The sequence below is a fragment of the Oncorhynchus mykiss genome, chromosome 30 (assembly GCF_057628025.1).
Source record: "Oncorhynchus mykiss isolate SJ-2025 chromosome 30, ASM5762802v1, whole genome shotgun sequence".
Classification (NCBI taxonomy): Eukaryota; Metazoa; Chordata; class Actinopteri; order Salmoniformes; family Salmonidae; genus Oncorhynchus; species Oncorhynchus mykiss.
In genome coordinates, this window is record NC_143051.1 from 15117997 (window position 1) to 15131349 (window position 13353).

Here is a 13353-nt window from a genome sequence, read left to right on the forward strand (position 1 = left end):
AAAACATTTCTTAAATGGAAGCAAACGGGACGTAACGGGGAGGGACCTACCTGAATTTTTCCAATAGAAACTCTCGTTTTGCTCTGCTTTTTAGTTCTTAAACAGTAAATGGTTTCTGTAATGAATACATTCCTGTGACAATGTTGCGTTGGGAGGTAGGTGAAGGAGTCGGGGCACAGGAGAGCAGAGATGTCTGAGATGTGTACTTGTAATAGGTCCACCAAACACAGGTATGGCACAATCCAAAAGTCAAACGCCCTCGACAACAGAGACACCCGTTACTCACGCAAGGAGGAACAAACAAAGCTCCTAAATAACACACTCTTATTAAATGCGTGAAACAGAAAATAGGGCACAACCTCACCGAGCTACATCACAAAATAAAACAATCCCGCACAAACCTAGGGAGGCAACAGGGTAAATATATACACACAGAAATTAAGGCAAATGAAACCAGGTGTGAAAGAACCAAAGACAAAACAAACAGAAAAGGAAAAATCCCTGGTCGCAAAAACAATTACTGGCAGCTTAAACTTCTTAAATTCAACCATTATTGGGTTAAAATACACAGCATATACATTTGGGAACAGCCATCCTCAATAAATAAATGAGAGAGCAGCAGTGTGATTCACATCAATGTGCTATGTAGCCTAGATATCAATAATAAGTGATATCAGTATCGCCCGTAGGTTATGTACCACTGCTGTCATCCTTATCTCCAAGCATTTATTCAAGTTGGATAATTTTTGGATGCCGACAGCAGTCACACAATTGGAAGACATAGCTTTGACCATAGCCTACAAAAGCCTATTCCTGCTCTTTTCCCGCGATCCATCAAACGTATTTGGTTTGTCATCACAGTGGTCCCTGATTTGTGGTCAGACTCAAACTTGTGCCTTTTTTCAATGTTGATTTGAATGTCATTGAGAAAACAGAAAGGTGTCAAATGACTTTTGTGCAAACATCCTTTCTGAAATTATGAGTAATCCTAGAAGTAATCATCTAGTTTTTCAAAAGTATCTGTAATCCGATTACAATATTTTAGCTGGTAATTTAGCGGATCCCACCACAACCATTTCTGCCACAACCATCACCACAACCACAATCACAACCATCACTACCACCACAATCACAACCATCACCACAACCACAATCACAACCATCACCACCACAATCACAACCATCACCACCACAATCACAACCATCACCACCACAATCACAACCATCACCACAACCACAACCACAACTATCACCACAACCATCACCACAATCACCTCTATTATCACAACCATCACCACAACCACAATCACAACCCTCACCACCACCACAATCACAACCATCACCATCACCACCACAGCCACAACCACAACTATCACCACAACCATCACCACAACCACCACCACCACAACCATCACCATAACCACAACCACCACCACCACGACCATCACCATCACCACAACCATCACCACCACCATCACAACCATCACCATCACAACCATCACCACCACCACAACCATCACCACAACCACTACGGATCATGTTGTGGTCAAGTCATCAGGCTACATTGAACTGATTATCATAAACTGTATTATATGATGATTACATAACTACATAGTCCTTACCTAGAATGTAAACTTTAAAATGACATAACCATGTTATTATTACCTACTATACACCAAGTATGTGAAGATATTGGGACTTGTAAGTAACACAGTAACTGCTTCACCAGTTTAGGTTATTTTGTGACTCTTTCTAAATGGTGTTGCAGATATTCTCCAGATCAGCACAGCAGAGTCAGCAGCTAAAGCTGAGGAGACCTGGGGACAACTACGGCACCTAGACCAGGAGGTACAGCATGCTGTGTGTGCGTACGTGTATGCGTGCATGCTTGTGTAAGAGGTAGCATTAGTCAGGTGAGCCACAGGCATATGGCCTTCTCAGGTGGTAGATGGATGGAGGGAGTGAGAGAATGCGGGAGTGAGAGAACGAGGAACAGAAAGAGGAATCTCTTCAAACACTTCCAGAGGACACAGATTGGAGCGGAACTGGGACTCGCCAAATGGTGTCACAGGGAACATTCTAGAACGCGTTCAACCTTTTGTGGAACCAGGAACTGACATAATCTGATTTACCCTCTATGGAGGGCCGCTTACATTGTAACATTTGAGGAAAGACTGAAGTCAACTAACCGTCTAAGGGATATGTGCTATTCCACAGGCTGTAGAACTTAAATACTGCTGTAGAATGTGCTTTTGAGGGAATCATAATTGTGTAATGTTCCATAATAGAACACTAGAATAAAGAAAAGCAGCTTTCCTCCATTCACACAGAGTCTCTATGTTAGCGTATCCCATGGTTTTGATTGGCAGGTGGCTAAATTGACATTAGGCTCTTGGCAGAGTGGGGGTCTCCCCCTGTGGTGCCTCGCTCCATCACCTGGCCTTGGCTGATAGGGGAAGGAGAGGAAAATGGAGGAAAGATTTGGGGAATTTATAGATTGGTAAGGGAGAAGGATCGAAGAGGATGAGGAGTGGGCAGAACCTCTTTCCCTCCCTCCCTTTTACTGTCTCACCCCCCCATACCTCTTTCCCTCCCTCCCTTTTACTGTCTCACCACACCCATACCTCTTTCCCTCCCTTTTACTGTCTCACCACCCCCCATACCTCTTTCCCTCCCTCCCTTTTACTGTCTCACCACCCCCCATACCTCTTTCCCTCCCTCCCTTTTACTGTCTCACCACCCCCCATACTTCTTTCCCTCCCTCCCTTTTGCTGTCTCACCACCCCCCATACTTCTTTTCCTCCCTCCCTTTCACTGTCTCACCACCCCCCATACCTCTTTCCCTCCCTCCCTTTTACTGTCTCACCACCCCCAATACCTCTTTCCCTCCCTCCCTTTTACTGTCTCACCCCATACCTCTTTCCCTCCCTCCCTTTTACTGTCTCACCACCCCCCATACCTCATTCCCTCCCTCCCTTTTACTGTCTCACCACACCCATACCTCTTTCCCTCCCTCCCTTTTACTGAGGAGTGGGCAGAACCTCTTTCCCTCCCTCCCTTTTACTGTCTCACCCCCCCATACCTCTTTCCCTCCCTCCCTCCCTTTTACTGTCTCACCACACCCATACCTCTTTCCCTCCCTTTTACTGTCTCACCACCCCCCATACCTCTTTCCCTCCCTCCCTTTTACTGTCTCACCACCCCCCATACCTCTTTCCCTCCCTCCCTTTTACTGTCTCACCACCCCCCATACTTCTTTCACTCCCTCCCTTTTACTGTCTCACCTCCCCCCATACTTCTTTTCCTCCCTCCCTTTCACTGTCTCACCACCCCCATACCTCTTTCCCTCCCTCCCTTTTACTGTCTCACCCCCATACCTCTTTCCCTCCCTCCCTTTTACTGTCTCACCACCCCCCATATCTCTCACTCTCTCTCTCTCTCTCTCTCTCTCTCTCTCTCTCTCTCTCTCTCTCTCTCTCTCTCTCTCTCTCTCTCTCTCTCTCTCTCTCTCTCTCTCTCTCTTTCTCTTTCTCTTTCTCTCTCTCTTTCTCTTTCTCCCCTCTCTCTCTCTCTCTCTCTCTCTCTCTCAGGGAGGACAGTGTTTGACAGGTTGTCTCTCAGTGTGGTTCCCGGTGGTAACTGTAATCCTTACTTGAGCCAGTCCACGCTGGTCACCACGGGACATGGAAGAGGGGCTGGGGATTAACCCATAACCCTCGTCTCACATTAAATCAATACCATGCACGTTGATCCAAACATGTTGTATCACTTGTTACATTACATAGAGGTACACTAAAACTTCTTAAGAGCAGCCAAAAGTGACTTTACCAGTTATTACCTTATTCCTTATTTAGTTCATGTTATTTCATCTAGCTCATGTGCCACGACTAAATATGTGTAAATGCAATTTTTTTATCGTTCGCTAGATTGAACTGTGCCTCAAGACTCGATTCTCTGGCCTATTAACTTGATTCCAGGGAAGAATCAAATCAAACCATTTTAGTATGGACATTTATATGTTAATCTGTTTAATACAATATAATGTGCATGTATGTATGTATGTATATGTATGGACATTTGAGAACTGGGCCATAATTATATATTTTGTACACATGTTGATTTTTGTAGATGCAGAGTGAATGTTACAGAGCATTATTTTCATGTCTAAACAATCGTAAGAAAAAATTAAATTAAATCCTAATTGTCCCTTGGTACTATACTCCGGCTTAAATTGTAAGAGCAGACTGATAAAACATTCAGCGTATAAACAGTGATACTAAATTATACAATGATTTAGAATGATGGCCATCACAATCACCAGAAAACCTTTAATGAGGATAGAGCTGAGGAGATAAATTGGTCACATTGAGTCAACAATCTGATGAATGTTGAATAATGAACTAATATTCAGATGCAATGGTCCTCAATCTACCCTCACAAGCTCCTTGCTGAATCTGCAGTGTTACTGCCGTGTTACTGACCTCAATTGTCTACAAATCCGACTGTGGCAATATTACATACCTGCCCAATGACCTGTGAACTCTCAGCTCTGACCTTCGAGCGACCCCTAAAGACTTGAGCTCCTGAGGTGTGTAGATGACACATTCATTTTGAAGAGCGGAGGCCAAAATGTGACCCCTGGTTCCTGAGACCATAATCAACACCTACCCAGGAGATCTGGAACAATGACAGACTCCTGGGAATTTCAGAACAACCTGTAATGACACATAGAACAATGGGAAACACAATGCCTGATGAACGCTAACACTAACACCCTCACACACATACACCCACCACTTATGCTGCTGTCAAACTGTTTACTATTATTACATTATTTATTCTGCTACTAGTCACTTTCTCCTAATCCCCCGCCTACATGTACATCGCTATCTCAAATTACTGCAATATCCCTGCACATTGTACATGTGGTACTGGCACTGGCCCTGTATATAATGTTTTCCTTATTATACTGTATATTTATTTACATTTTATTAGTAATACTATTTTGATATTGATTACTGCACTGTTGGATAAAGCTTTCAAGTTAAGCATTTCACTGTATTTGTGCATGTGACAATAAAACTTGAATTTGAATCAGGGATGGCCTAAATTCAGAATTTTGGAATTGAGTCCCATTCAACTCTTTAGTTGAAATGCTAATTGATTTGGCCACACCCCACAGAATGTAGAGTTTGAGTGACAGCCAGTAGATTTAATTAAGTGCATTTCAAAGACATTCCACTCAGTCATAGAACATGAGAGTTTCATTGACTCTTGACAGGTCACACTTCCAGACACCAAATAAAATATCACTTTTCTCTGGAAACAATGTTCATATACTCTTTTAATCATATTGCTTAGAACAGCCAATTATACAGTATTTCCACCAACCATTTCATGTTTGACTTCTTTTTAAAGGCATCAGTGTCCGCTTGAGGGTTCAACTGATACATTCTGGGGAATGCAATATTTCCCCCATATTGAACAGAATTTAAGTGATTAATGAAGACCTCTGCCTCACCTCTCAGTCTCTGTCTCTTTCTCTCTCCCACACTCTCTCGCCCCTCTTTCTCTCTGAGGTGACAGGGCTGAAATTGTGTTGATGGCGTAGCGGATTGGACTGTCCCGCTTCTATTTTTATCAACCCCATCGTTTACACAAAGAATTTGTGAGAACAGAGAGAGAGAACTAGAATGAGGAGAGAGTACTAGATTTGTCTCTTAAATTACACCTGAAAATGAGTTTTTATCGAGTTATAATACTTTGGTGGGTGCTTACATTTGTCCTATTTCATTGGAAATGTGTTTTTGCATATCCTAACTCTCCCCTCGGAGAGTGGGGTCACAGCCAGATTCAGCCATTGTGAAAGGCGATGCTGGAAAAAATGTTGGTTCAGTACCTCGCTCAAGGGCACGTCAACAGATTGTGCACCTTGCCAGCTTAGGGATTCAAGCTTTCAGTTATTGGCCTAACCCTCTTACCACTAGGCTACATACCACCCATAGAAAAGGTCATCAATCACTCAGAAAAGACCATATGGCTAAGTTAGTTTGTGCCGTCTGGCGCCAGTATGTCATGGTCATCAGTCAGTTATTGATGTTTGCATCGGCTGAACCTGCGTTGATGTGTTTACTTTCACTATCTGGTCCTGACGTGTCAAGTTCCGTATTGTATGTGCCAAACCTTCACTTGTCTCTTGTTTTATTTCTACGTAGCACGATACCTGCATGCGTGTTGATCTGTGTTGTGTTAATGGGTTGCCTAGCGTGATGAATACCCATGTATGCGTTGAGTGACAGAGCCAGCTGGCATGCTGGCAGGGTGCCCTTGCTGTGCCATCTCTCTGTAGGACCACTACTGGCTGAATAGGACTAATCACCTCCAAGCCATCATTTTAATGACCAATTAGACCAGCATCATCAAGCTAGGCCAGAATAGCAACCCAAAATGGCAGGCTGAAAATGACCAAATTAATATTGATGACCCGGAATGGTTGATGTAATAATGGCAGTTTCACTAAGGGTGGTAGACCCATAATGGCTGCCTCGGAATTGGCAGATTAAGACTACATCCAGATTGGTGCACTTTAACACTCCCTGTCATGGCTTTCAAAGTGTTGGGCTAGTTCAGAGAGGAAGAGGCGAAGCAAGTGGTTTTACTCCGCCCAAAATCTGTAAACAAAAATAAGCCCATGAGGTGAAGAATTGTTGTATAGTGGTCAATGTGAGTGTTGAATTTGGTCAAGAAAAACATGTATTGCTTATTTGCTATAAGAAGCTTATTTGATCTAATAGAAGTTTCATAAGGATTAGATTGTTACGAATGCAGTGATATAAGTGGACTCACTTGGCATTTTGGCAAATCTGAGTTTTCATAGAGATAGAGAACTCATTTTATTTCACCTTTATTTAGCCAGGTAGGCAAGTTGAGAACAAGTTCTCATTTACAACTGCGACCTGGCCAAGATAAAGCAAAGCAGTTCGACACATACAACAACACAGAGTTACACATGGAGTAAAACAAACATACAGTCAATAATACAGTAGAAAAATAAATCTACATACAACGTGAGCAAGTGAGGTGAGATAAGGGAGGTAAAGGCAAAAAAAAGGCCATGGTGGCGAAGTAAATACAATATAGCAAGTAAAACACTGGAATGGTTGATTTGCAGTGGAAGAATGTACAAAGTAGAGAGAAATAACGGGGTGCAAAGGAGCAAAATAAATAAATAAATACAGTAGGGGAAAAGGTAGTTGTTTGGGCTTTATTATAGATGGGCTATGTACAGGTGCAGTAATCTGGGAGCTGCTCTGACAGCTGGTGCTTAAAGCTAGTGAGGGAGATAAGTGTTTCCAGTTTCAGAGATTTTTGTAGTTCGTTCCAGTCACTGGCAACAGAGAACTGGAAGGAGAGGTGGCCAAAGGAAGAATTGGTTTTGGGGGTGACCAGAGAGATATACCTGCTGGAGCGCGTGCTACAGGTGGGTGCTGCTATGGTGACCAGCTGAGATAAGGGTGCGACTTTACCTAGCAGGGTCTTGTAGATGACCTGGAGCCAGTGGGTTTGGCGACGAGTATGAAGCGAGCCAACGAGAGTGTACAGGTCACAGTGGTGGGTAGTAAATGGGGCTTTGGTGACAAAACGGATGGCACTGTGATAGACTGCATCCAATTTATTGAGTAGGGTATTGGAGGCTATTTTGTAAATGACATCGCCGAAGTCGAGGATTGGTAGGATGGTCAGTTTTACAAGGGTATGTTTGGCAGCATGAGTGAAGGGTGCTTTGTTGCGAAATAGGAAGCCGATTCTAGATTTAACTTTGGATTGGAGATGTTTGATGTGAGTCTGGAAGGAGAGTTTACAGTCTAACCAGACACCTAGGTATTTGTAGTTGTCCACATATTCTAAATCAGAGCCGTCCAGAGTAGTGATGTTGGACAGGCGGGCAGGTGCAGGCAGCGATCGGTTGAAAAGCATGCATTTAGTTTTACTTGTATTTAAGAGCAATTGGAGGCCACGGAAGGAGAGTTGTATGGCATTGAAGCTCGCTTGGAGGGTTGTTAACACAGTGTCCAAAGAAGGGCCAGAAGTATACAGAATGGTGTCGTCTGCGTAGAGGTGGATCAGAGACTCACCAGCAGCAAGAGCGACATCATTGATGTATACAGAGAAGAGAGTCGGTCCAAGAATTGAACCCTGTAGAACCTCCATAGAGACTGTCAGAAGCCCGGACAACAGACCTTCCGATTTGACACACTGAACTCTATCAGAGAAATTGTTGGTGAACCAGGCGAGGCAATCATTTGAGAAACCAAGGCTGTCGAGTCTGCCGATGAGGATGTTGTCAATGACAGAGTCGAAAGCCTTGGCCAGGTCAATGAATACAGCTGCACAGTATTGTTTCTTATCGATGGCGGTTAAGATATCGTTTAGGACCTTGAGCGTGGCTGAGGTGCACCCATGACCAGCTCTGAAACCAGATTGCATAGCGGAGAAGGTATGGTGGGATTCGAAATGGTCGGTAATCTGTTTGTTGACTTGGCTTTCGAAGACCTTAGAAAGGCAGGGTAGGATAGATATAGGTCTGTAGCAGTATGGGTCAAGAGTGACCCCCCCTTTGAAGACGGGGATGACCGCAGCTGCTTTCCAATCTTTGGGAATCTCAGACGACACGAAAGAGAGGTTGAACAGGCTAGTAATAGGGGTGGCAACAATTTTGGCAGATCATTTTAGAAAGAAAGGGTCCAGATTGTCTAGCCCGGCTGATTTGTAGGGGTCCAGATTTTGCAGCTCTTTCAGAACATCAGCTGACTGGATTTGGGAGAAGGAGAAATCATCATCATGGATACAATCCGTTTTAGCATGGACATTGCCATTGAGTGCTTCCATCATTTTAAAGTAGTCAACTGGGTGGTGATTCATATGAGTTGGAAGCATTCAGCCAATGAAGAAGAAGAAAATTGACACCTTAAAATGGGAGATAGCCTCAATGACGCTGCTCATGCTGTCACAGACACTATAATGGCAGAGATACAAAGATGATTTCTCTATCTATCTCTATGGCCTGTTGTTCACACACATATCTGCCCTCTCATTGGCTAGACTTGTCCCACCTGATATTGTCTTCTGTCTTTGAGGACATGTTTTTCCATTGTTAGAGCTGTCACTTGACTATCTTGTCAACATAATAGAACATCTTTTGTCTAGTTTAAGGATTGGCTGGAGGTATTCTCCACCAGTGTTAAATCCATTAGAAGGAATGTGTTCAGCGGTAGAGCTAAAATGGCTGACCCAAAATGCATAATTTGATATTGCTGAGCCCAAATGAATATGGCTGACTGAAGTATGTTTTTGTGTTTGTTCCCAGGTGAGTTCTCTGGGGAAGGAGGTGGCAGAGCTGGGCCAAGTAATGAGGAGTATGGTTCACCTGATGGAGTCCCTCATCTCCGGACCCAAACCCCTCTATCCTGCACACTTTGTACCTGGACACCCCACGTACCTGCCCCACCCTGCGCCAACATCCCACGCCACCCCCCCACAGTCCTATCCTTCCCCCTCTCAGACTGGACCTCTCTGGGAAGACACCCCCCTCACCACCCCCTCTCCTTGCACCTCTCCACTTGTTGGCCATGTCCAGCGGCATCCTGGGATGTTCCACGTGGATCCCGCCCTCACCGCCTTTCCACACAGACCACAGAACCTCCACCTGGTCTACCCTATGTGCCCAGGCCCGGCCTCCTCCCCCCTTTCACGCCCCTACCCCCCCTCCTTCTCCCTCACGGACGCCTCAACAGAGCTACTGCTCCCCTCGCCCCTCACCTCTCCCGGGAAGCCCCACTGTGGAGGGGGAGGGGGCGCTGGGTCCTTCAGGTTGCGGGCACGGAGTCTGGAGACCACACAGCCACCGCGTGATAGGAGAGGAGGGGCCCCTCAGAGCTCCGGGAGCCTGCCCCGCCCTGGAGGGAGCTACCAGCACATGGATTTGTAGCGGACTGAACTGGACTAAAGTGGACTCTCACTTAGATACTGGACTAAAGAGATACTGGACTAAAGGAGTGGATGGGACTAACAACCAGGTCCCTATATCATCAGACTACACTCTTACAGGGACACACAGATCTCTGATAATACTGATAACATTTCATTTTCTATCTCCGTTTCCAAGGCACATTTTTATTTTCAAATTGCATGACAAAAGTAGAGGGGCAGTAGGTAGTCTATAGGTAGCTACATTGTATAGACGTTCCAGTAGTGTTCTGGAGGGGTATAGAAGCAAGAATGTAGCTGTGACGTTGTGTTATTCTCTGGAGAAGACCCTGGGGGTCTGAAGGAGAGGAGAAGAGCAGTACTGCACAATGACAGAGGAGGAGGAGGAGGGGACTGAGTCGCATCAGGGATGGATGGAATAGTAGAGATGCCTGAGTGTATAAGGGGGAGGGAGAGGGAAGGAGGGGGGGGGGGGATTTCTTGCTCTTTCTCTCTTTCCTGGCAGGGTTTCAATTTGGATAGATTGGAGGAGAGAGTGAGTGGTGGAGGGAGTTGTGGTTGAGGGATGATGGAGAGAGTCGGAGGATGTGAGGCTTTAAGTTCCAGTTTTCTATCCACTCCCACCCCATCACTGTTCTTGTAGTCGAGGTCTGGGCCTGCAGCTGGGAACAGTGGCTGGTGTTTGGGGGTTGGTTGGTAGGGGCTGGTTAGCGGGTTGGTAGGGGCTGCTTGGGTGGGTTGGTAGGGGCTGGTTGGTGGGTTGGTAGGGGCTGGTTGGTGGGTTGGTAGGAGCTGGTTGGTGGGTTGGTAGGGGCTGGTTAGTGGGTTGGTAGGAGCTGGTTGGTGGGTTGGTAGGGGCTGGTTGGTGGGTTGGTAGGAGCTGGTTGGTGGGTTGGTAGGGGCTGGTTGGTGGGTTGGTAGGAGCTGGTTGGTGGGTTGGTAGGAGCTGGTTGGTGGGTTGGCAGGGGCTGCTTGGATGGGTTGGGAGGACGTGGTTGGTGGGTTGGTAGGAGCTGGTTGGTGGGTTGGTAGGAGCTGGTTGGTGGGTTGGTAGGAGCTGGTTGGTGGGTTGGTAGGGGCTGGTTGGTAGTGGCTATGGATGCAAGGAGGATGAGGGAGTGGGGGGAGGAAGGGGAAGAGGGGGGCATGTTGCGCCTGGAGCGACACAGCCCCTGCTGTTGTCTGTCATACTGTGCACAGCGAGGCGACTCTTTCTCTCTTTTCAACATAAATCCCACACATTAACATCCTGCATGTCACTATGGAACTCCAGCTTTTTATTTATCTATTTAAATGAAACACGGTTCAGTCTTTAATTAGTGAATTTGGCATTTATCAACACATATTTATAGGTACTGGGTCTATTTATATAAAACAAATGGGGAATTTTTAGACACAAGTACCAAGAGAGTAGTTAAAGGTCAGAACCAGGTAGCCTAGCGTTTAGAGCGTTGGGACAGTAATCAAAAGGTTACTGGGTCAAATCCCTGAGCTGAGAAGGTGAAAAATGTGTTGATGTGCCCTTGAGCAAGGCACTTAACCCTAATTGCGCCTGTAAGTTATTCTGGATAAGAGCATCTGCTAAATTACTTAAATGTTTATGAATCATTAGGCCTATTTGGCAGGATTTCCACAATACGTCTCCCATTGGTTCCATATCCAAACCAATCAGAATAAAAGGCAATATTTCCACATTTCAAAGCACAAGAGAAAATTGATTGTATATTTATATGAATGTATCGATACTAAAGCTGTATTTTTGTACCTCGTGGACTGTAGGTGTAAGGGGTGCATTTCGTTTGAGGGGAGTGTTGTAGTGTGTTGGTGAGGAGGCTGGGAAAACAGGAAGTAGTGAATCTGGCCACATCTAGCTCTATGCAGGTAACCAGTTCCAGAACCATTCATTTCAATTGAACACGTTTCTAAAGCATTTTGAGATAAATAAACACAATGAAGCTTTGAAGACCAGATCCATGTCCTTATATCTCCTTGAAATTATTAATTGTTTTTGTGCACAATGTATAGTCAAAGCATAATTTCCATTGAAATGAATGGGCCTCTGACAACAGACTGGAACCAGAAGTAGTGGGGGAATGCATCAAACTTTCCTATACGCAAAATACTGTACCAGACAATGCAATGATGCCCAGGCCCTTCCTGTCCCAATGGCTCTTGGTTGATGGAATGTACTGTAATCAAATGAACCTCTTTTTTCTTTTGATATGTATTATTATTATTATTAGATAAAAACCTGATATGATAATAAATTAAAAATACTACTGTTATGTCCGTGCATCTTGTTTATTTTGAAGTCAACATATATGCAGCGACCCAAAAAAACGACTCCGAAAAAGAGGGAAACGAGGCGGTCTTCTGGTCAGACTCCGGAGACGGGCACACCGTACACCACTCCCTAGCATTCTTCTTGCCAATGTCCAGTCTCTTGACAACAAGGTTGATGAAATCCGAGCAAGGGTAGCATTCCAGAGGGACATCAGAGACTGTAACGTTCTTTGCTTCACGGAAACGTGGCTCACTGGAGAGACGCTATCCGAGGCGGTGCAGCCAACGGGTTTCTCCACGCATCGCGCAGACAGAAACAAACATCTTTCTGGTAAGAAGAGGGGCGGGAGCGTATGCCATATGGCTAATGTGACATGGTGTGATGAAAGAAACATACAGGAACTCAAATCCTTCTGTTCACCTGATTTAGAATTCCTCACAATCAAATGTAGACCGCATTATCTACCAAGAGAATTCTCTTCGATTATAATCACAGTCGTATATATCCCCCCCCAAGCAGACACATCGATGGCTCTGAATTAACTTTATTTGACTCTTTGCAAACTGGAAACCATTTATCCGGAGGCTGCATTCATTGTAGCTGGGGATTTTAACAAAGCTAATCTGAAAACAAGACTCCCTAAATTTTATCAGCATATCGATTGCGCAACCAGGGGTGGAAAGACCTTGGATCATTGTTACTCTAACTTCCGCGATGCATATAAGGCCCTGCCCCGCCCCCCTTTCGGAAAAGCTGACCACGACTCCATTTTGTTGATCCCTGCCTACAGACAGAAACTAAAACAAGAGGCTCCCACGCTGAGGTCTGTCCAACGCTGGTCCGACCAAGCTGACTCCACACTCCAAGACTGCTTCCATCACGTGGACTGGGACATGTTTCGTATTGCGTCAGACAACAACATTGACGAATACGCTGATTCGGTGTGCGAGTTCATTAGAACGTGCGTTGAAGATGTCGTTCCCATAGCAACGATTAAATCATTCCCTAACCAGAAACCGTGGATTGATGGCAGCATTCGCGTGAAACTGAAAGCGCGAACCACTGCTTTTAATCAGGGCAAG

General features: G+C 45.1%; 1 protein-coding gene across 1 annotated transcript in view; it reads left to right on the forward strand.

Annotated features, from left to right (window-relative positions):
* Positions 1-10413, forward strand: part of LOC110489387 (voltage-gated delayed rectifier potassium channel KCNH8-like) — a 131721-nt gene extending 121308 nt beyond the window's left edge. Inside the window, exons 14-15 of the mRNA XM_090227442.1 lie at positions 1769-1848; positions 9368-10413. Coding sequence (XP_090083568.1) covers positions 1769-1848; positions 9368-9988 — 701 coding nt within the window. The 3' untranslated portion in view covers positions 9989-10413. The remainder of the gene's footprint in view (positions 1-1768; positions 1849-9367) is intronic.
* Positions 10414-13353: the final 2940 nt, after the last annotated feature.